This window comes from Vitis vinifera, chromosome 13 (assembly GCF_030704535.1).
Source record: "Vitis vinifera cultivar Pinot Noir 40024 chromosome 13, ASM3070453v1".
Taxonomy (NCBI): Eukaryota; Viridiplantae; Streptophyta; class Magnoliopsida; order Vitales; family Vitaceae; genus Vitis; species Vitis vinifera.
The window spans coordinates 29340452-29365218 of NC_081817.1; the positions used below are offsets into that span (position 1 = coordinate 29340452).

Here is a 24767-nt window from a genome sequence, read left to right on the forward strand (position 1 = left end):
ATCTTTTGTTCCAGCAAGTACTTGAGACTCTGCTGGTCCGTTTGTATCTTAAAGTTGTGTCCTAAAAGATAAGACCTCCATTTCTTCACTGCTAAGACCAATGCCATCAACTCCTTCTCGTAGGTAGATAGTTGCAAGGCTTTTCCATGAATTGCTTGACTCATGTATGCTAAGGGCCTGCCCTGTTGCATTAATACAGCTCCAACACCAATACCAGAAGCATCACATTGAATAGTAAAAAGAATAGAAAATTCTGGTAAAGCTAAGACAGGAGGGCTAGTTACAGCATGTTTAAGATCTTGAAAAGCCCTTTTTGCGGATTCGGTCCATTTGAAGGAATTCTTTTTCAAAAGGGCTATTAAGGGGGCTGCTATGAGTCCATATCCTTTGATAAATTTTCTGTAATATCCAGTTAAACCTAGGAAGCCTCTAAGGGATTTAAGGCTGGTAGGAAAGGGCCAGTTAAGCATTGCTTCAATTTTGGTAGGATCAGCTTGTACCCCATCTTTTGAGATTAGATGACCAAGATACTCAATTTCAGAACATCCAAAACAACACTTAGATTTTTTTGCAAAAAGCTGGTGCTGTTTTAAAATGTCTAAAACAGTTTGTAAATGATGGACATGGTCAGCAAGGTTTTTACTATAGACAAGAATGTCGTAAAAAAAAACCAATATAAACTTTCGTAAATAAGGTTTAAAGATGTCATTCATAAGACTTTGGAAGGTTGCCGGGGCATTGGTAAGCCCGAAAGGCATTACCAAGAATTCATAGTGGCCTTCATGGGTACGGAAGGCTGTTTTAGGTATATCCTCTGGGTGGACCCTAATTTGGTGATATCCCGACCTTAAATCTAGCTTACTAAAGATGGTTGATCCATGAAGTTCATCAAGAAGTTCGTCAACTATAGGTATAGGAAATTTAACCTTAATGGTTTCTTTGTTAAGGGCTCTATAGTCAACACAAAGCCTCCAACTTCCATCATGTTTTCTTACTAATAAGACCGGGGATGAGAATGGACTTTGGCTAGGTCGAACAATACCAGATTGTAACATTTCATGAACTATGTTTTCAATTTCAGATTTTTGAAAGTAAGGGTATCTATAAGGCCCTACACAAACTGGTTTTGCACCTGAATGTAATACAATATGGTGGTCATGATTTCGAGTAGGGGGCAATCCTTTGGGTTCTGAAAACACTTCTGGATATAGGTTAAGAAGGTCATATATTAGTGGCTCAGCAGAAGTTTCAATGGACAGCAAACTGGAATTTTCAAAATCAATAAGCTGAATAACTAGTCCTCTTTTATTTTGCCTAGAAACTTTACCAAATTTTTCTCCTTCTACTAATGAGATACCAGTTGGTGACATACCTTGTAGTTTTCGAGGTTTGTCCCAAACTGAGAACTCCATTTGAAGTCTTGAGAAATCCCAAAGGATAGGTCCCAAGGTTTGAAGCCATTGAACACCCAAAACAATATCACATCCTCCTAGGGTCAAAATGTAAAAATCAATGGTATAGAGATTACCCTGCATATGTAGAGGTACTGCTGCACAACTCCCCTCACTACGAACTGCTTGCCCATTAGCCACTTTGACAGAGAGCCCTTCTGTTGGATTAGATGGTAGGTGAGCCCTTTGAATAACAGATGGGTCCATGAAATTGTGTGTACTTCCCGTATCAACCAAGATTACTACTGCCCTTCCACAAATGTGCCCCAAGAATCTCATTGTTTTTGGGTTTGGTGACCCAACTAATGCATGGATAGATATTCCGGGTTCTATCTCCACTATAGGCGTTTCCTCCTTAGACTTGCTCGCACGCCCTTCTGCAACTTCAGATTTGGGCACCTCATCATCACTTGATTCATCACACTCCATGATAAACAGTCGGGTTGATTTGCACTTATGCCCCGGGGCCCATTTGTCATCACAATTATAACAAAGTCCCTTATCCCGTCGCTCCTTCATTTGGCTAGGTGATAATCTTTGGACCGGAACAATGGCCCTTTTTTCAGGTGGGCTCGGAGGCCCAATAGCCAAACGTGTAGGAACTGATCCTAGCTTTGCAGTTCTTCTAAGAGCAGCCACATTCTCTTCTTGCATTTTTGCTAAACCAAAAGCAATATGTAAATTTGAAGGATTAAGCATACGTACCATAAACCGAATATCTTCCCGCAACCCACTTAGGAAACAACTGAGTTTGTAAGACTCAGCCAGTCCTCTAAGTTGGTTTGAAAGAGCCTCAAATTGGCTCTTATAATCTTCCACTGTTGAAGTTTGCTTTAACCGAATAAGAGCTTCCATGGGGTCTTCATAAGGTGATGATCCAAACCTTGTCTGAAGTGCACGTACAAATCCCTCCCAACTACTAATTCCCCCTGCAACTTCAATGTCCTGGAACCAAACCAAGGCCTTCCCTTCCATATGGAAGGATGCCAATAGGACTCTGTGATGTGGATTGGTTTGATGGTAATTGAAAAATTGATCAGCTCGATAGACCCACCCACTGGGGTCTTCTCCATTAAATTTAGGAAAATCCAACCGTACTGCACGAGTCTGAATTCCCCCATTATCTTCAAAAAGAGGGTTAGTCATCTGTCGTTTAGACCCTTCTGAATCACCTGAATTATGCTTAGTCTTCATTTGCACTAATGTCTGCACATTGGAGGCAACCACTTCTAATTGATGGGCCAGCCCTTCAACCACTTGTTGCAAAGAATTATGATTTTGCTGATACTGCTCTTGATTTTGTTTGACAGCTGCCAAAGATTCAGCAAGCTGGGAATATCTGGTACCTGTACCCTCAGCCATTGGAACGACCTGGCTCTGATACCAATGTCACGTTCAAGCTTAAGAAAGTGTTGGATTAATTCGAGGAAATCCACAGCCTCCAATACTCACTGATTGCAACTGTTTTGATACCTTTCTCATTAACATGAAAGACTTAAATACAACTGAAAATAACAACTGACTCAATCCATAACGCTGATATTCAGCTAACAACCCAACCTAAAGACCTATTCTTAAGCCAAAATACTTGGCTGTGAATTAACAGATGATGCCCACGTACAATTATTGGACCCAACTAATTAAATTAATCAACTCAACATGACTCTGACTCAACCAAATTAAATAATAAGCAACCAACAAATTAAATAATAAGCATTACACAACTGGGCCCCAAGTGCACATGACATTACCAGTCTTCTACAGTTTGGTTGTGATTCTGCATCTGCTTACCTTCGTTTTCCCTGAATTGAATCGCTGAATTCCTTGTGCAAAGCAACAGTCAACAGATATGGCGGACGTACTCCTCTCCGCTTCACTTCAAGTTCTATTCGACAGGTTGGCTTCTCCGGAACTCGTAAATTTCATTCGGCGAAAGAATCTCAGTCATGACCTCCTCAACGAGTTGAAGAGGAAATCGGTGGTTGTCCACAAAGTGCTCAATGATGCGGAGATGAAGCAAATACTGACCTCTCTTACTCATTTCGCAATCTTTGGTGGATGTGAAGACGTGGAATTATTTCCCAAGGAGTGCCTACTGCCCTCTTCTCTCACTTTTCTTGCAGTCTATGGTCTTCCAAATCTCAAGTCTCTTGACAGCAAGGGGCTTCAACAACTCACCTCTCTTGAAATCTTGCATATCTACGGCTGCCGTGAGTTCCAATACTTGACAAGAAAGAGATTGTCGGACTCCGTCTCTTGTCTGATTGTGGACCCATGTCCTTTACTGAAACAACAGTGCCAATTTGAGAAAGGGCCAGAATGGTGTTATATATCTCACAGTCCAAATATAATCATCAATGATGAGCTATTTTAATGAAAGTGGCACTGCACCAGCACATCAGCAGGTAATTGTTCTATGATTAAACTTATTCTTTAGAAAATTTATGTTCCAATTTCTAATCTAAAAAATATATCTACATGATTCCTTGGCTCTGTTTATTTGATTTAAGATTTTCTTCTCCTTGAAGCTTCAAGTCTGGGACGAATATTGAGGAGTTGTAGATGGGGATTCAACCTAGGTGCTCACATTTTGACACAAACAATTCTCATATTTTAATGGAACTCACATTTTCATGCTCTGTTTTTATTTGGCTGTATGCATAACCCAAGTGAACACAAATTTTATTTACTGTGGAAAAACATGGATGCCTTGGTTTCTCCTCACTTTCTTTTTCCATTTCTCTTATACAGGCATGGAGGAAACCATGGATGCATTCTAGTTAGCTGCTTATTAGTAAGTAATTTTAATTGCTTATGATTCCATTATTTTTTATATTCTCAATAGCTCACACAATGGTGGAGCTCATCTTGTTTTGAAGAAAATACCTCATTGTTTAAGGTTTTGTTTAATCAATTTTATTATGTTTGATACCAGAACTATTTAAATCTTCTACATTGTTAATGTCTTGACCTCCTTTTTGCATTCAAAGGCTTTTAATCTGCTTGACACTCTTGAAGAATTGTACATCTACACAAGTTATTGGCTGGTCCAGTTGTTGAAGATTTGGGCAGGCAACAAACTCTATTTGTTTGATTTCAGAAGTTCTCCAACAGAGAAAGAGAAAAAAAGAAGGGGGAGGGGGGGGGGGGGGGGGAAGGAAGATTGATCCCAGGTAATTTGTATTTTAACACAGCCAATTATCATATTTCCTTGACTTCTTCAATTTACCTTTTAGAATGGGCAAAGATGATACTAAGCATTTGGGTATTTATGTTGCATAGGAACATGTGGATACATTTTTAGGTAATTCATGTTTATTCAAGTATGTTCTTAGTTGGGTACTTGGTGCCTTTTGCCAATGGTTTTGAGGATAATATACTTGCATATGCATATGTTGTGATTTTGCTCCAGTCAATGTCAAACTAAATTAATCACTAACTTTTTGTTTTTGTTTTTCTTTTTCTTTTCTATACATGTTCCATATTAAGTAACCAGTATGAACATAGATGCCTTCTTATGAGGAACAAAGTTCAATTATGACAATAGAAAAATATGCGAGGTAAACAACTGCAATTTTATGCTAATGTATATTTAAATCTAGGATCATTTAGAAAGTTGCAATTTCTAAACTAATAATTTTATATGAAGTATTTTATGGTACTGAATTGGTCAATTTTTTATTTGTTTAAACACTCTTTTGGTTTAACAGCCCAAGCTTATTTGGAGTCCTTATGACGAAAGGCGGTTTATTTGGCAATAACCAAGTGGACCAACTTCAAAAGGTTAGTAGAAAGACATAAATTTTTGTTAGGCAGTTGCTGAATTTGTTTTTTTCACAATTTTGACATGGTTTTGTTCTTCTTTTGGAATTTCTTAGATCTTGACTATGAGTTGGAATTTCTGTATATTTTTTGTTGCCCTGCAGATGATCATTGAGATCATTGACATGGATCCTTGAGGTGGTAGTCTTCTTGTGCTAGCTTCTCATTAGCAGAATTGTCATGGTCATGCATACAATTGTGTAAGTGACCATGGCCATTGGTTCTCATTGTTTATCCAAGTCAACTGTTTATTTGAAAAGAAAATTGAAGAGTCCAGGTCTTAATGGAGGTTCATACTGTGAAACTCCCGAGAAGAATATTGCAATTAAATTGATCTAGACTTTAAGACTTTAAGACTTTTTTGAAGCTTTGTTATCCATTTCGATGTTCTTATCTTAAAAGTGGTTGAGTGCAATTCCCTCATTAAACTTCCTGATTTTGTATATAAATGATGATTCTGAGCTTATATACCATCTCCTTGAATTAGAAAATTTGCTCTTCTATATTTCCAGTCTTTCTAATGATTTTTGAATGGGTGAATCAATCAATAGAATATCAGGTTATGTGCTTTATTATTTTTCCGACTATATATTTCTCACCATCTATTATCTCAAATGGAAACTACCGCATTTGACAATTACCAACATACAGCTCCTATGTGACAGATCTAATCATGGACACGATCCAAGCTTCTCCAGATGATCAACTGAACATCACACAGGCACGTTCTTCGCTTGATTGGCCATTCATCTCCATGAATTTAGGTTAGCTTCAGATAGTTTGAGTCCATGTCAACGTTAGGTGAGGAATTTTATGTATGTTTTCCATGGCTGATTTTTTTAATGGTGGCAGGGGTGTGCTAGAGATTTTCTTTTTCTCGAGGCTTCAACTCTGAAACAAATATTGAAGAGAAGTGGAGGAGGATTGAACCAAAGTGCTCACATTTTGATACAAATAGTTGCCATATTCTAATGGTACTCTCATTTTCATGCTCTGTTTTTATTTGGCAGTGTGCCTAAGCCAAGTGAACCACTTGATAACTATGGAAAACCATGGATGCTTCGGTTTTTTTCTCACTTTCTTGGTCTATTTTCTCTTATACAGTCATGGAAGAAACCAGGGATGTATTGTGCTTTGGCAGTAAGTACTTTTGATTGCTTGGTCTTTTCTTGCTGCTATTCTCTTTCCAATGTAATAAAAGTGGAGAATTAAATCTGCAATATACAAAATTGCAAGATTTATGATTGCATTTCCTTTCAATGTCTTATTTTTCACTAAAGCAAAAAGGTTTTCTTTATTTTTGTTCATGTTCTCAATGGCCTAAAAACATCTGATCACTGTTTAATAGACAAAATTACTTAAACCTTCTACATTGAAAAGGTCTTGACCTCCTTTTGCAATCCAAATCTCACAATCTTCTCAATTTGTTTCTACAGAAATAATTTTCTAGTCCTATTGTGGGGAATTTGGCCATGCAGCAAACTCTATTTGTTGATACATTTTAGGTAATTTATGGTTTTTGAAATATGCTTGGAATTAAAGTAATGTGTGTAAATAATATTGGCATAATATATGGATAAATAGTTGGGGATTTTTGCAAATTGTTTTTAGGATATCATACTTGTGTATGTTCATGTTATGACTTTGTTCATTTCAATATCGAACTAAATCAATCACTACTTCTTGTTTTTTTTCTTTACCTTTTTGTATTTCATCATAAGCAACCAGGATGGGCATAGAAGACTTCTTATGAGAAACATAGTTTGGTTATTACTATGGAAAAACATGTGAGGTAAACAACAATAATCATTTTTTGTTGTGTTGCCATATGGTAGTTTTGTCATTTATTATGCTCTTAATTGATATTCCCACTATTCCTTCATTTTGCGGTCCTGCCCACAAAGTTGTATTGTCTTATTCGACATTCTTCATTTTCTTAATTGTATGATTCAGAGACTTAAAAGCTGAGAATCTTCCATCGGACCCTGATGGATTATGGAAGCACCTCCACCAATCATAAGCACTAGAAGAAGCTTGAAGAAATGGGGATTGAAGAAGATACAGGAACTCATGCAAGCTCTTGCTGCTTGAACTCCATCACCCAACAGAGATGCTTTGAAAAACTGAACCCCGACTGGACTTCAGTCAACTGCTACTCCTCCAGTATCATCTCCTATTCTCACACATGCCTATTGGATTTCAAACAATTTCTTCCATCGATTCATTTTTCTGATATTTTCTCTTCTCATAACAGCAGAGAGAAAAGATTGAAGCAACAGTCTGGAAACTCCAGCGCAGAAAATCTGATTCCCCCGACCAGACTCTAAGCCATGGCAGGCTTTTGGTGACAAGCCCAAACAGCAGCAGCCTCTTTCCAGGGATAAGGATAGTGTTTAGGACCAGAAAATGGTCATCACAACAAACCAGCCACAGAAGCAACTTCTGGCCCTGAAACTTGGTGTTTTGGAAAGGAGAGTTTTATAGCCACCCCTGCTGCCAGATCTAATATTTCCAGACCCACTGTTGGAGGCATAATGCCCAACTTATTGGTGACTCAAAGAAGATTGAGAGCAAGTCGGCTACTGAATCTGCTAGATTGGCTGGTTTCTAACTTATTTGGTGAGGTTATATCATCCTTAGCACTTCTGGTCATAAGAGATGAGAATAGGCAAAAAAGCAAAAAAGAAAGAGATAAGTGGCTTTCTGGGCTTGTTTATGCTACTGAGTATAGAGTGTTTCCCTTATGGAATAGAATACAACATTTACATATGTTCACTGGTTGAAATAATATATACTATTTTGCCCTGTATTTTTTTTAATCCATGAAAATCTTACATTATATTTAATTTGTATTTGTTGCTTGCATGCCTTCCTAATCATTTTCTGTCAAGAGCCACTTTTTTGTTTGTAAGGAATCAACCAATTATGTGATAAAAAAAAAATTTCTTGTAGTTGAGTTAATCCAATTGCTTCTAGCTTGGCGAGGTTCTGAGTTCTGGGTATCTTCAGTATTGAAGTGATGTAAGATAGAGGGTAGATTTATATCATTCAGGTTTGTTTCAACCCCAATTAGGATAAATGCCTTACTACATACCTTGGTGGATTCTAGATATCAAAAAATATGATCCACCTGGAAGACCAAAACATTGATTTATGCAAAAGGCTAGAACTCCTTTACAAGGAAATAAACCACAAACTTTTTTTCAAGATTGAGTTCCAAACAAGAATTTATGACATATCTTTAATTGTTTGTTTTCCATCAATAAGAAAACTATTGACTTCTATGACTGTCTCAGAACAGTTTTTTTCTACTAAAAATGGAAAATCAAGCCTTAGATATTGATAGGTAATTAGCTTGATAATGGATTCAGTAACTTTCCATTGGTGTACTCTTCAAATCTGATCATAGGGTCTCTGCAATCAACCTTCTTTTCGTCTTAAAAAGTGTGGTATAATTTGAACAATTTCTCCAAATTCTCTATACCAACATGGATTTTCCTGTTGTTGGCCATGGATGCCTCTTGCTTCTCTTTGTTCTACCATTTCTTGCTGTGGCTGAAACCAAGTATAATGCTAGTTTAGGATTGTCTCTTCTGGCTTCTGATTGCTCATTTTCATGGAAATTGCCATCAGGGTCTTGGCTTTTGGATTTCGTCCACTAGCAGGCTAACTATCTGGTTGACAAAATCCCTGGAAAAAAAATTGGAATATGAAGTAGAGCTTATGATTGATGGTCAGTTAACACTTGATGGTCAGGACCAAGTCATATGGAAAGCTGGGTCTGGTGTTAATGGGGTTGTTTACGCCGCCATGCTTGATACAATCTTGCCAACTCAAATATTAGAAACTGGTGGCGTTGCGTCTTTTCAGTAAGATGAAGGCAACTACTCGAAGGGAAGGTTCCAGCCTCGTCTGCTGCCTGATGGAAATTTTGTGCTTAACACCTTTAATCTGGAAATGGCAGCAATTCTAATGAATGGGTGATTTTTGATGATTCGGATGACCTTCATGTTGTTCTACGAAACAGAGGGAGTGCTAACCTCAAGTCAGGAAGTGCAGATTCAACCAGAGATTACTACTACTGGGAAATGCTGGATTTTGATGGAGTTTTCAGAAAATATACTCGCCCAAGCTCCAGAGCAAAAGAAGCTGGGTTCAGTCCTAATACACCCAAAGGACATTTGCTCTGAGATTCAGGGAGATTTGGGAGGTGGGAAACTGAGAGTTGTGGCTTTAACAGTTACTGCATACCTGACTCAAATGGAAGACCAGTTTGTGAGTCCCTTTTTGGGTTTTCCCTTGTTGATCCATACAACAAGCCCAATGCATGGCTGTAAGCTGAACATAGTACAAAAAGGTGAACAAGGAGAAGGTTCAAACCCAGAGGACTAACAAGAAAAGTCTTAACATAGTTTGAACTGCCACTGCAAACTTTGAGAAGATAGAATGCTTAGGTGAAGACCTCTGCTGAATATCTTATGTATATGACTACAATTGTGTGGTTGCTGTCCTTAAATTAAAGAAGGGACCTTCTGGAAGAAGAAATATCCACTTTCGAATGAGATTTGGGATTGCAAGAGTGCTGATGTACTCTGTGACATCAGGAGTGTAGCACACAGATCATCCTCTGTGACATCATGCCTCAAAATGTCCTCTGGATGATTCATTCACAGCAAGGATTTCCGATTTTGGATTGACAAAGCTTGTGATGAGTGATGAAACTCAGGCACTTATAACCATCAGAGGGACTTGTGTCAGAATGGTTCAGAAGCAAGTCAATTACAGCAAAAATAGACGCTTATAGTTATGGGGGTCATGTTACTGGAGATCATTTGTTGCAGGATGTGCATTGATTTCCAAACAGAAAATGAAGAGGAAGCCATCCTTCCTGATTGGCTTATGATTGCTATAGAGGTCACCAATTGGATATGCTTGTGGAGACTGATGATGAGGCAAGAAATGACATGAGGAGGGCTGGAGAGGTTAGTGGTGGTAGCAATTTGGTGTATGCAAGAGGACCCTTCATTAAGACCTTCCATGAGAATTGTCACACTGATGCTTGAAGGCATGGTTGATGTTTCTGTGCCTCCATGTACTTTCCCCTTTAGTTCAGACTATTGAAACTGCCCTAAGTTTCAATTGCAAATTCTGTGTCCTTGTTTCCATTTCTGTGCTTTTCAACATTCACAGCCGGAAAATGACGAGGAAGCAATACTAACTGATTGAGCTTATGATTGCTATAGAGGGCACAGATTGGATAAGCTAGTGAAGAATGATGATGGAAGCAAGAAATGAGATGGCGATGCTGGAGTGGATAGTGATGGTTGCCCTTTGGTGCATCCAAGAGGACCCTTCTTCGATGCCCTACATGGGAATGGTCATACTGATGCTTGAAAGAGTCGTTGAAGCTCCTGTGCCCCCTTGTCCTTTCCCCTTTAGTTCAACCTTTTGAAACTACACATCCCTAAGACAGTGTATATGCACCTACTCTTTTTTGTAATCTTGGAAGTTCTATATATCATGAACTTCAGTTGAACATATGTTTGTTCTTATAGTGTTTTCTTTGTTTGTATGGTCTCATTTTCTTGTTCTAATTGTACGAACAAGGGTTCTACGAGTTTTGGGTCAAAATAGCCCATTTATAAAATAAAATAAAAAATATAACATCTAATCACTTTATAAAACTTATGTTCAAAATAATCTCTTTGGTGTCACATAGGAAAAGTGTCATAGGAATATATATATTTTTTTATAATTTTAATTAAAGCCTCAATTAGCAACCGAAGCTTCAATTTTTAAACTAAAGTCACAATTGTCAATTGAGACTTTATTTTTTAACTGAAACCTTAATTGTTAACTGAGGTTGCATTTTTTAACTAAAACTTCAATTGTCAATTGAGGCTTCAGTTATTTTTTTTTAAATTTAAAATTTAATTAAAAACTATTAAATTATAATTTATTATTGAAATTAAAAATATATACTTTAATAATAAATTATTTATATTTAAACTTAAGAATCTAGTATTACTTTAACAAATATAAATTGATAAATAAAAGATAATATAAATGAATATTTTATTTATTAATGAATTAATAATTTTAAAATAATAAATTTAAATAACATATAAATAAGATATAAACTTGTATAATTTATTAATTTAAGATATTCAATTTGTTGTTTTTTAATATATTAATTTATGTGTAATATGACAATTTTATTTTTATCGAAATAATAGGATATTTTTAAACCATAGTTATCAACTGAGCCTTCAATTAATATCTTTTTTTTTTTACTTTCAAATTAAATTAAAAATTATTAAATTACAACTTATTATTGAAATTAAACAAATAGGGGGTTGTATTAATAGTGGGTCTGAAGAGGTAGCTGGTGATGGGTCTAAAGAGATAAGGAATTGCACTGATGGTAGGTCTGAAGAGATAGGTGACTGTACTAATCGTAGGGATAAAAAGGTAGGGGGCTGTAATGATGCTGACACTGATGAGGTGATGGGTTGATGATTAATTTATTATTAAAGAGTATATTTTTAATTTAAATAATAAATTGTAATTTAATAGTTTTTAATTAAATTTTAAATTAAAAAAATATTGAAACTTCGGTTGGCAATTGAGGTTTTAGTTAAAAAATGAAGTTTCAGTTGTCAATTGAGGCTTCAATTAAAAAATAAAGTCTCAGTTGGCAATTACGACTTTAATTTAAAAATGAAGCATCAGTTGTTAATTGAGACTTTAACTAAAATTATGAAAAAAAAGATATGTTTCTATGACATGACTCCTACGATGGCATCAAAAAGACTAGTTTAAACATAAGTTTCATAAAGTGGTTATCATATATGTTTTTTTTGGTGTAAATGGGTTGTTTCTATGACATGACTCCTATGTGGCATCAAAAAGGCTAATTTAAACATAAGTTTCATAAAGTGGTTATCATATATGTTTTTTTTTTTTTTTTGTGTAAATGGGTCATTTTAACCCAAAAGTCAGGTTGTTACACCATGGTTATAAATTTCAAGGTGGTAGGTGAGCACCAAGAAGGTCTTTTTCTCTTCCAGTTGATGTAACATGATTCACCAACCCATGTTCTCAACTTTACAGGTATTGAAAAATTGGCGAGTACTTGATGCAAAAGGTCTCTTTTCTAAGTGTTTTGAAAATTCAAAACCAACTGTGAACTCTATCTATATAGAAATTTTGGCAACCCTACCAAAAGTCTATCAAGCTTTTGGAAGATTCAAAACTTAGAAAACCACCTGTGGTTTCATATATCAGCGGTATGAAAGCATGTTGTGGACACGGAACTTGCATTCTTATTTCAATCTTAATTTGGACCATGCGATTAAACCTATCTACTAGTTAGCCTAAATTTTCTTGTCGCCATCTTTTCATGATAACGAAATAAGAGGTTGGTATTTAATCTAATGTTTCAAAAAATAATTTCTCTTAGCCCCATAGTAACCAACAACTTTGTCATGATGTTGACGACTTCAAACAATTACTTCCAGTCCGATCCTTCTTCCATTAAAAATTTTCTTTTCCTTATAATTACCAACTTCATATGGGAAATTTCTTTGCAAGTTGCTTGAATCCTATTCGGATCTCCAAAATTTTAATGCTTTTTAGAGTTAAGATCCTTGAAGGAATACCACATAATTTTGGTTTTATTGTATGCACCCTTTTTGCTGTTAGCTTCTTTTTTATGCTTTCATGACTCTGATGGCCAAATAATTTGAGTCTGAATTAACCTAATATTAGTTAATTAATTAATTAATTATTAAATTGTATGTGGTTGTCATTAGTTAATCCTTTGCCTTTTTATTTTATAAAAAATCTAATTACATTTATACATAAATTTAGAAAATAATCTATATAATAATTTTTTTATTAAAAAAAATATATATTCCGTCTAGAAATGTGGGACACTTTAATAGATATTTTAGAGAAATTTTTTTGCTTTTTCTGCTTTTGCTTTTCCCTTTGCTTTGTTTTACTAACAAGTCACAAGGCAATGTGTCTGGCAAAAAAGTCAGCATCTGCGTCCACCACAGCTTTTTTGGCCTTTGGTTCCCCTTTGCTTTGTTTTACTAACCACTCAATTATGGTGTTTCATCTGGGTCCATCACCATCAATCATTCCTTCAAGCCTTATGCATTGTGGCAATAGAGACCAGCCTTCAGTTTTGCAGTCAACAGGTATGGCGGACGCACTTTCGGCTTCCCTTCAAGTTCTATTCGACAGGTTGGCTTCTCCGGAGGTCATCAACTTCATCCAGCACAAAAGCTCAGCCATGAACTCCTTGACAAGTTGGAGAGTAGAATCAGCACTCGAGTGTTATTTTAGGAAACATAATAAGTGATTTTTTAATATTATAAATAATTTTTTATATTTTTAAAAATATTTTTTAAATTAAAAATATTTTTTGAAATTATAATCAAATAGAGTCTAGGACAATAATTATTTTTTCTTAAAAAAAATATTAAAAATGATTCTTATTATTTTAAATCAATAGCTCCGAATAATTATTTTAAGATGGTTGTCAAGTCCAGTGGAAGGATTAAAATTTCAAAAAATAAAAGTGGAAAAGAAGGAATGGTAGGCATCATCCTATTGGGCCTAGGATGCTTTTGCTTTTTTGGCACTATCCGATTCCACCAATCTACCCACCAACTCCACCAAATTGATAATAATAAAAGAAAAAAATAAATGGTCCGAATCTTGGGTCCACCACCTACCAAAATTGATTCAATGAAAGAAGTATGTTTGCAGAAAACCCAATAATGGACTCCATAAGATTATTTATATTAATATCAACTTGAAAAGAAATTTTGTGTTAATTAAATTCCAAAAATGAGGCCTTTTGTGTTAATATCAACTTCAACCCAACACTCCGGGTTACAAAAAATAAAATAAAAGAAAAGAAAGGAAAATCCATGCCCACTTGGATCATTCACATAATATTTATTATGATTTTCAAATAGTATGTTTTGATAGTTTCGATATTCTTAAAGTTGATTTAACAATAATTTTAAAAGTATTTCGATCTTTTTATGAAAAAGAGAAGTATTTGACAAAATTTTAAAAATATTATTAAAAATCTAAAAAACCACTTTTAGTATTAAAAAATTACTTATAATATTTTTTGAAAAATTAATATTTGATATGTGATTCTTCTAAAATCATTTTTAGAAAAAACACTTCTACTATAAACACTTCAATTATGTTTGATTTCCGAAAAATGAGAGAAAATGTATGGGAAAAAAAATGTAAAGGAAAAGTAAAAAGAAATAAAAAATAAAAGAAAATAAAAAATAGATTAAAAATTAATAAATTATTTTTATTTACTATTTCAAACTTATTTTAACTCATTTATATAAAAATTAAATAATTTAGAAATATATAATTTTTTTTATTAATTTTAATTTTTTTTTTTTTAATATTTTTTTATAGTATAATAAAAAATTATTTTTTTGATATTTTTTTCTTTTCTTAATATTTTTGAGAGCTAAACATAACGTTTGAATAGAAACATTATCAAAAGCATTTTTAATTTGATTTTCAAATTCATAATAGGAAAAAAAGAACTCCAAACAGTGATGGAAATAAGATTATTTCTTTTTCTTTTTTACACACCCCAATTAAAGAAAAGTCACATAAAAATCCAAAAATTTAATATGTAAAAAACAATATCATTATGGAAACGTAAAAAGCAACAAATTTATAATCATAATTAAATCTTAATTTTAGTCATTACTTTTTAAAAATAAAAATGCTAATTATTGAAAATGATTCTTGTAATTCCAAGTTAAGCTTGAATACTTATTTTACCATGCCTTTTAATTTGGTTTTAACTTTTAAGGAATAAAATTTCAACAAATAAAACAGAAAAGAAAAAATAGAGACATATGTTATATAAAAATTATAAAATACGCTTCTTTCAAACCTAGAAATACAAAATGAAAACAAAATATCTCCTCGATCTTGTGCTTATACCTACATTTTTATTAAATATTAATGTGACTACAATGTTTTATAATTAATTATTTTGTGAATGAATTGTAATTGTGATTGGATATATATATATATGTATTAATAAATTCTATTAATAATAATTATAAGCAATAAAAATAATGATAGTAATTGTAGAATTGCAATACTATTTATAATTATTAAAAATAATAGTATTAACATAAATATTGAAATTATTATTACTACAAAAAATGAAAGTAATAATATTAGGAATATTAATGTTGAAACAAATATTCGTCTGTTATAATAATAATAATAGTAGTAGAAAAAGAAATGAGTATATTAAAAAGAAAAATAATTAAGAGGAAACAAATAAAAAAGCTGGTACATGCTTTGTGGCTTTTGCTTTCTGTTTGGAAAGCTCTACCCACCTTACTCATTAGAGTCTGGCATCAGCTTATTTTTGCGCTTTTGCTTTCCCCTTTGCTTTCTTTTACTCACCGGTCACCACTCAATTATTGTGTTTGGCAAAAAAGTCTGCATCTGGGTCCACCACCATCAATGATTCCTTCAAGTTCAAGCCCTTGGCAAAAGAGACCAGTCTTTACTCTTCACTTTGCTGTTTGCTGCTGTGATTCTGCATTCCGCTTACCTTCATTTTTCCTGTATTCAATCTCGCTGAATTCCTTTTGCAATGGCGGACGCACTCCTCTCGGCTTCTCTTCAAGTTCTATTCGACAAGTTGGCTTCTCCGGAGCTCGTCAACTTCATCCGGGGACAGAAGCTTAGCCAAGAACTCCTCACCGACTTTAAGAGGAAATTGCTGGTTGTCCACAAAGCGCTCAATGATGCGGAGGTGAAGCAATTTTCAGACCCACTGGTCAAAGAGTGGCTGGTCCAAGTTAAGGATGTTGTGTATCATGCGGAGGACCTGTTGGACGAGATCGCTACCGAAGCCTTGCGGTGCGAGATAGAAGCTGCTGAGGTCCAAACTGGCGGAATTTATCAGGTGTGGAACAAGTTCTCTACCAGGGTTAAGGCTCCCTTTGCCAACCAAAGCATGGAGTCCAGGGTCAAGGGCTTGATGACCAGACTTGAAAACATAGCAAAAGAAAAAGTTGAGCTTGAGCTGAAAGAAGGTGATGGTGAGAAACTGTCACCAAAATTACCATCCTCTTCTTTGGTGGATGACTCCTTCGTGTACGGCAGGGGTGAAATTAAGGAGGAGTTGGTGAAGTGGTTGCTTTCTGACAAGGAAACTGCAGCAGCCAACAACGTCATAGATGTGATGTCCATAGTGGGCATGGGCGGCAGCGGCAAGACCACACTCGCTCAGCTTCTCTATAACGATGACAGAGTGAAGGAACACTTTCACCTGAAAGCATGGGTCTGTGTTTCCACGGAGTTTCTTCTTATCGGTGTAACCAAATCAATTCTTGAGGCAATCGGTTGTAGACCTACTTCCGATCACAGCCTAGATTTGCTTCAACGTCAACTCAAAGACAACCTTGGCAACAAGAAATTTCTGCTCGTTCTCGACGACGTCTGGGATGTGGAGTCTCTTCATTGGGAAAGTTGGGATAGACTACGAACTCCACTCCACGCTGCAGCCCAGGGAAGCAAGATTGTTGTGACCAGTCGTAGCGAAACTGTTGCAAAAGTCATGCGTGCAATCCATACTCATCAGCTGGGAACATTAAGCCCTGAAGATAGTTGGTCCCTATTTACAAAACTTGCATTTCCAAGTGGAGACCCCTGCGCTTATCCTCAGCTTGAACCCATAGGCAGAGAGATTGTGAAGAAGTGCCAAGGATTGCCTTTGGCTATGAAAGCACTCGGGAGTCTCTTGTACTCTAAGCCCGAAAGAAGAGAATGGGAAGATATTTTGAATAGCAAAACATGGCATTCTCAGACTGATCATGAAATTCTTCCATCTCTTAGATTGAGTTATCAGCATCTCTCTCCTCCTGTGAAGCGTTGTTTTGCTTACTGTTCAATTTTTCCCAAGGATTATGAATTTGACAAAGAGAAGCTGATTCTATTATGGATGGCAGAAGGGCTTTTACACTCAGGACAAAGTAACAGAAGAATGGAAGAGGTAGGTGATTCATATTTTAATGAACTTTTAGCAAAGTCATTCTTTCAAAAATGTATTAAAGGAGAAAAATCATGCTTTGTAATGCATGATTTAATACATGACTTGGCTCAACATATCTCCCAAGAATTTTGCATTCGATTGGAAGATTATAAGGTGCAAAAAATATCTGATAAGGCTCGCCATTTTCTCCACTTTAAAAGTGACGATGACTGGGCAGTTGTATTTGAAACTTTTGAGCCTGTTTGTGAAGCCAAACATCTCAGAACAATCTTAGAGGTGAAGACATTATGGCACCATCCTTTTTATTCGTTGAGTACAAGAGTTTTACAAAATATATTACCAAAATTTAAATCCTTGCGCGTATTGTCATTGTGTGAATACTGCATAACAGATGTGCCTGATTCAATACACGATTTAAAACAGTTGCGCTACTTGGATCTCTCTACAACAATGATTAAAAGATTGCCTGAATCAATATGTTGTTTGTGCAATTTACAAACAATGATGCTGAGTAAATGTCCCCTTCTTCTTGAATTGCCTTCGAAAATGGGGAAGTTGATTAATTTGTGCTATCTTGATATTAGCGGGTCTACTTCATTGAAAGAAATGCCAAATGATATAGATCAATTAAAAAGTTTGCATAAATTGCCTAATTTTATTGTGGGCAAAGAAAGTGGATTCCGATTTGGAGAATTGTGGAAGCTTTCAGAGATTCAAGGAAGACTTGAAATTTCAAAAATGGAGAATGTGGTGGGTGTTGAGGATGCATTGCAGGCGAATATGAAGGATAAGAAATACCTTGATGAGTTATCCTTGAATTGGAGTTACGAGATTAGTCATGATGCTATACAAGATGAAATTCTCAACAGGTTATCACCTCATCAAAATTTAAAAAAACTGTCCATTGGAGGGTATCCTGGTCTAACATTTCCAGATTGGCTTGGAGACGGATCATTTTCAAATCTCGTGTCCCTTCAGCTTTCGAATTGTGGGAATTGCTCAACATTGCCGCCACTGGGGCAGCTACCTTGTCTTGAACATATAAAGATCTCAAAAATGAGTGGAGTAGTGATGGTGGGTAGTGAGTTTTATGGGAATTCTTCTTCCTCGCTTCATCCCTCCTTCCCATCCCTGCAAACTCTATCATTTGAAGATATGTCCAATTGGGAGAAATGGTTATGTTGTGGAGGCATATGTGGAGAATTCCCTGGTCTCCAGAAGCTTTCTATATGGCGGTGTCGCAAATTCTCTGGGGAATTACCAATGCACCTTTCTTCATTGCAGGAACTTAACCTTAAAGATTGTCCGCAACTGCTTGTGCCTACACTCAACGTTCCTGCTGCTCGTGAATTACAGTTGAAAAGGCAAACTTGTGGGTTCACAGCTAGTCAAACTTCAAAAATTGAAATTTCAGACGTCTCTCAGTTGAAGCAACTTCCACTGGTACCCCACTATCTCTACATTAGAAAATGTGATTCTGTGGAGTCTCTACTAGAGGAGGAAATCCTGCAAACCAACATGTACAGTTTGGAAATTTGTGATTGCTCTTTTTACAGATCCCCAAACAAAGTTGGCTTACCCACTACATTGAAATCGCTATCAATCTCTGATTGTACCAAATTGGACCTTCTTCTACCTGAGTTGTTCAGATGCCATCACCCGGTTCTCGAAAATCTATCAATCAATGGCGGTACCTGTGATTCTCTCTCGTTGTCCTTCTCAATATTGGACATCTTTCCCAGGTTGACTTATTTCAAAATGGATGGTCTTAAGGGGCTTGAGGAGCTCTGCATCTCGATTTCAGAGGGGGATCCCACATCTCTTCGTCAATTGAAAATCGATGGGTGCCCTAATCTTGTATACATCCAATTGCCCGCTCTCGATTTGATGTGCCATGAGATTTGCAATTGCTCCAATCTCAAATTGTTGGCGCACACCCATTCATCTCTGCAGAAACTGTGTTTAGAGTATTGTCCAGAATTGTTGTTGCACAGAGAGGGTTTGCCTTCCAACCTACGGAAACTTGAAATACGGGGCTGCAACCAACTCACGTCACAGATGGACTTGGATTTGCAGAGACTGACCTCTCTTACTCATTTCACAATCAATGGTGGATGTGAAGGCGTGGAATTATTTCCCAAGGAGTGTCTGCTGCCCTCTTCTCTAACTCATCTTTCAATCTGGGGTCTTCCAAATCTCAAGTCTCTTGACAACAAGGGGCTTCAACAACTCACCTCTCTTCGAGAATTATGGATCGAGAACTGCCCTGAGCTCCAATTCTCGACAGGATCTGTTCTTCAACGCCTTATCTCTCTCAAGAAATTAGAAATCTGGTCGTGCAGAAGGCTCCAATCCTTGACAGAAGCGGGTCTTCACCACCTCACCACTCTTGAAACCTTAACTCTCTCGGATTGCCCTAAGCTCCAATACTTGACAAAAGAGAGACTGCCAGGCTCCCTCTCTCATCTGGACGTCTACGATTGTCCTCCACTGGAACAACGGCTCCAATTCGAGAAAGGGCAAGAATGGCGTTATATATCTCACATTCCAAAAATAGAGATCAATTGGGTGCTATTTTAATGGGAGTGGCAGTGCACCAACACATGGGCAGGTAATTGTTGTGTGCTTAAACTTAATTTCTTTACAAAATTGATGTTCCACCCAAATTTCTAATCTCAAGAATATATCTGCTTAATTCCTTGCCTCCACTTAAATCTCCTACATTGTTAAGCCTAAAATTAAGTGACAGTAACTTTTGTATTTTAACTCTTAAAGGCTTACATTGAAAAATTAATAATTTTAAAAACTGTTTAAAACAATCAAGGTATCAAAAAAAAATTAGGGCTCATTTGGTGGTGTTTTTTAAAATTTGTTTTTAAGAATTGTTTTCAAATTAAAAAACAAAAAAAAACAGTTTTTTAAAATATTTTTATAAACTAGAATGTTTGGCAAGATGTTTAAAAAAATAGTTTTTTAAAACAAAAAACAATAATGTTGTTTAGGTTAAAGAATTTGTATTATTTTTAAAAACAATGTATTACTTTTATTTTATAAAATTAATTTATAATAATATGAAATCAAATTCAAGTTAAGTCTTATGAAAAAATAAAAATTAAATACACAATTATATATTAATTAAAGATAAATAATTTTGTTTTTAATTATGAAACAATTTTTTTTAAAAACAAATGATAATTTTATGTAGAAGAGAAATAATAGAATGCATGTGTTTTTCTATTATTTTAAAAAACAGATGAAAATAACTTTTACTTTTTCTCTAAAAGTTATTCTTTATTTTACTTTGTTTTTAAAAACGGGAAATTGAGAAGAATAACCAAACAATGTTATTAAATTTTTAAAACTGTTTTCTATTTTTAAAAACGAAAAATTATTTTTAAGAACTTTGTCTAACAGGCTCTTATTCTCTCAAATTTTAAAATTTTTTAAAATGTAAGTTTTAAAGATACAAGGTAAATCTATACAATTTGTATAAGATGCTTTACTATATATAGAAGCTTCTGATTTTAAAAACAAATGCTTCTTCTTGGTCTTTCGTGCAGGAAATTTCTGATGACATTTGCAGCATAGACATCAGTAGCCATGGTAGTGGAATTTGTGGATTTAACAACCATTGTATTGCTTGATGAAGATGGGAGGTTGTTCAGATTGTTGCTTGTATGGGTATTCTTTCTTGGATACAGATTCTAAAGACGAAATTTTTTCAATTGCCCTGTTGCCAAGAAGATGAAGTGGCGCAGAGAAGAATGTGGTACACGGGCTATTGATAAGCAAAATCGAGTTCCAGAGGGAACATAATCCATTGATCTTGTATATATGCAATTGCCCTCTCTCAACTCTAAAAATAGTGATCAATGGTCTGTTATTTTAATGAAAATGGTACTACATCAATATACAGTCAGGTAATTTGTTCTATGCTTAAACCTATTTTCTTTAGAAAAGTTAAGTTCCAATTCATAATGTAGCTGCCCAAGTACTCATGTTTCAAAATTTCTAACAATCTCTACAGTTGCATGTCTCCATAACTCATTTTCTAGTCTTCTTATTGGGAATTTGGTTATGCAGCATACTCAATCTTGTCTTTTTCTTTTTTTTTCTTTTTTCTTTTTTAAGAATTTTCTAATGAAGTAAAGAAAGATTGACCCATGGTAATTCATATTTTAAAGAAGTCAGTTATCATATTTTCATGACACCATCAATTTACCTTTCGGAATGGGTAGAGATGACTCTTAGCTACTTGTGTATTTATCCCCTGTAAAAACATGTGGATACATTTTTAGGTAATTCATGGTTATTGAAATATGTATTGAATCTTACCCACATCATAATATGTACTTAGTTGGCTACATATGTAATGTACATGTTATGACTTTGCTTCCTTCGATATCAAAATAAATTGATCACTACTTTTTTCTTTTCTGTGTCTCATATTAAGTAACAAGGATCAGCATAGAAGACATACTATGAGAACAATGTTTGATATGACCATGGAAAAATATATGAGGTAAACATTTATGCCAATGTATTTTTAAATTTGAGAACATTTGGAAAACTATAGTTCTAAAAGCAACATTTTTATGTGAGGTATTTTATGGTATTGAATTTATATAATTTTTTAGTTATCTGAACTCTCTTCTGGTTCAGTAGCCAGCACTGATTGAGGGCCCCTGTAAAAAAAAAGTCAGTCTATTTTGCACTAACCCAATGGACCACCTTCAAAAGGTGAGCAGATTGACACAAATCTTTGTTATGTAGTTGCTACACATGTTTTTGTCCCAATTTTGATGTTCTATTGTTCTTCTTTTGGCTTTTCTTAGGTTTTGACTATGACCAAATGATCATTTGCAAAATTAGTATTGCCATGCCTACACCTCTGTCTGTGACTATGAGCATTGGTTCTCATTTTTCATTTGAGCAGGAGCCAATTGTTTATTCATAAAGAAAATTAAAAAGTCCAAGTCTAAATGAAGGTCTATACTGCAAAATTCCCACAACGAATATTGTAATTAAATTGTCTTGACTATAAGACTTTTGTGGTCCTGTTTTTTATATTGATGTTGTCATTATCTTAAAGTAGTTGAGTGCAATTCTCTCATTGAACTTTCTGATTTTGTATAGAAATGATGATTTTGAGCTTATTCCCCATCTTCATGCTTTAGAAAATTTACTCTTCTATGTTATGAGCTAATTCACCACCTCTTATGAAGAAAAAGAGTTGGTTGTTGACTATATTAAATGTTCTCCGGATTTATTTTTATGAACTTTTTATGATACAAGGTTTGTTCTCAATCTCAGGAAAGTTCATTTTGAGAGCATATTTGACTATTATTCAAGCTGGACTAGCCTGTGACTCAATTCCATCAACCAACGTCAATGGTATGAACTATGGATGGCCCTTGCTTGGTTGGGTCGAGTTACAATCAGACTCAAGTATGTTCACATGGTAAGTCCGGAGATGAAAATTAAGTTGTAACTTGTAACTATAGGTCTTTAATATTGTCACAAAGGAAAATGATATTGAGAGAAGTTACTTGAGGAAATTAGTTTCCACACTGGTTGACATTCTCATAATTTTCTTTTTCATACTTTTGTAGTCGCTTAAAATCATATAGAATGTACCTATGATTGAATATTTAAGAGGCCAAAACCACATGTACTTGAATGACCTGCTCAAATTAACATGGTGATTTTCCAATTTTTACATATTATATGCTAATTCTACCAAGTTTTTCTTGGTTGGTAACCAAATTTTTTTGAAAATATGGCTTTAGTTATTTCTGCCTGGGCATGCTTCAAGAATCCCATTGATACCATCTTTCCACATAAGTTAACCTCTTATCAGAAGATAGAGACTTTGGGAGTGATATTACTACAAGACAACACTTGATTTTGATTATATAAGCACTGAAAACAGAACACTGCAAACCGTTGGAACTGCATTAATACTTCTTAGTCTATTCTGCAGGCAATTACTGATGACAATTGCAGTGCAGCTGCAAGAGGCTGTGGTAGCTGGATTTGTGGATTCAACAGCTATTGTATTGTTTGATGAGTAGAAGAGGTTGTTAAGATGTGAGTGCCTGTGTTGGCATTCTTTCTTGGCTCCAAATTTTAAAGACCAAATTTTCCAATGCCCAGTTGCCAAGCAGGTGAAGGGGAAGCAGAGAAGAATGCAGTAGAGTTCATAGAATTAAACAACACAGACTAGCAAATCTCCAATTATGAACTTCGGATTGGACAGACTGTTGACAAGGAGAAATTTTAAAGAGTCTTGTAAAGAGGATTGGTTCTGTGCGGTAGCCATTTATACAAACAATTTGTTGGCCAAAGAGATTCCTTCTCTCCTGTGGAAGACAGAGCAAAAGGCTTGCAGACAGGCCTAGATAAGTCTACCTTGATTCTTGTTGGGTCACTACTACTTGTCAGCTCAGTGTTCTTCAATCTCTTTGTGTGGTTAGCTATATCTGGGTTGCTGTCTTCTGATACTGTAAGAAACTGATCAGTCTCCAATTTGTTTCAAGCATACTGGGGACTAAGGAGCAACATTTGCAGACACTTATTCCCTAGGCAATTGATGCTACTTCTCTGAATAAATTTCCAATTTTTCTCTTTTAATTTTTATCAATGTACTTGTTCCTATACTTTCAGTTTGTACCCACATTATGAAATTGATACCCTAAGGAAAAATTTAAAAAAGTAGCATAATCTTGTTACCTTTTATGTAACATGCCATCTTAGAAGATGATTGATCAAATTAATTATTTTTTTACAGGGGCTAATTATGTTCTATATGCAATTAGTGAACATGAATTACCAAACAATAATTTGGTATGCAGATAAAGAAGTGGCAGAAGGGTACAAAGACTGAACTCACCAAAAATGGGGAGTTCAAACTCGCTGACAAAGGAGGATATGAGCTGCAGAGAACTTAGTTGGCTGTTAAAGGGCCAGGGTTACTCATGCTGCCATGCTCGACAATGGTAACTTTGTTCTTGAGAGTGAGAGTGAAGTGGAGTTGAAAGAATTAAACAACACAAATTGGTTGAGCAGGAAAAGTGTAAAGAGTCATGTAAAGAGGATTGTTTCTTCAAAGTAGTCATTTATAAAGACAATGTGTTAGAAGAAGATTTCCTCTTTCATATGGAAGACAGAGAGGAAGCTCTAATGGATCGAGATTATGAACTGTTTGTGCAAAGGAAGTTGGAAAAGTTGGTGGAAGATGATGAGGATGCAAATTATGAATGATATGAAGAGGCTGGAGAGGCTAGTGATGGTGTCCATTTGGTGCATTCAGGAGGATTCAGCTCTAAGGCCAACCATGAGGAAGGTTACATAGATGCTGGAGGGTGTAGTTGAAGGTTACATAGATGTTGGAGGGTGCAGTTGAAGTTTCCGTG

General features: G+C 35.3%; 2 protein-coding genes across 7 annotated transcripts in view; both read left to right on the top strand.

Annotated features, from left to right (window-relative positions):
* LOC100249452 (putative disease resistance protein At3g14460) overlaps window positions 1–15861 on the top strand; it is a 31004-nt gene extending 15143 nt beyond the window's left edge. The window contains exon 2 of the mRNA XM_059741455.1: window positions 15791–15861. The gene's annotated coding sequence lies outside the window, so the exon portion shown is untranslated. The remainder of the gene's footprint in view (window positions 1–15790) is intronic.
* Window positions 15862–15904: 43 nt separating this feature from the next.
* Window positions 15905–24095, top strand: LOC104881347 (putative disease resistance RPP13-like protein 1). Of its 6 annotated transcripts, none has more exons than XM_019224133.2 (6): window positions 15919–19963; window positions 20913–21272; window positions 21806–21874; window positions 22015–22092; window positions 22666–22813; window positions 23336–24095. In XM_019224133.2, the coding sequence occupies exon 1, from the start codon at window positions 15949–15951 to the stop codon at window positions 19930–19932; it is 3984 nt and encodes a 1327-aa protein (XP_019079678.1). In that variant the 5' UTR covers window positions 15919–15948; the 3' UTR covers window positions 19933–19963; window positions 20913–21272; window positions 21806–21874; window positions 22015–22092; window positions 22666–22813; window positions 23336–24095. The 6 variants fall into 6 exon arrangements, with proteins under 6 accessions (XP_059597437.1, XP_019079678.1, XP_019079679.1 ...); XM_019224134.2 differs by having other exon boundaries at window positions 22018–22092; XM_059741454.1 differs by lacking the exons at window positions 21806–21874; window positions 22015–22092 and having other exon boundaries at window positions 15905–17352; window positions 17776–19963.
* Window positions 24096–24767: the final 672 nt, after the last annotated feature.

Excerpts from the sequence above, each read along its gene's own strand:
- LOC104881347 (XM_059741453.1), top strand. The coding sequence starts at position 15,949 with ATGGCGGACGCACTCCTCTCGGCTTCTCTTCAAGTTCTATTCGACAAG.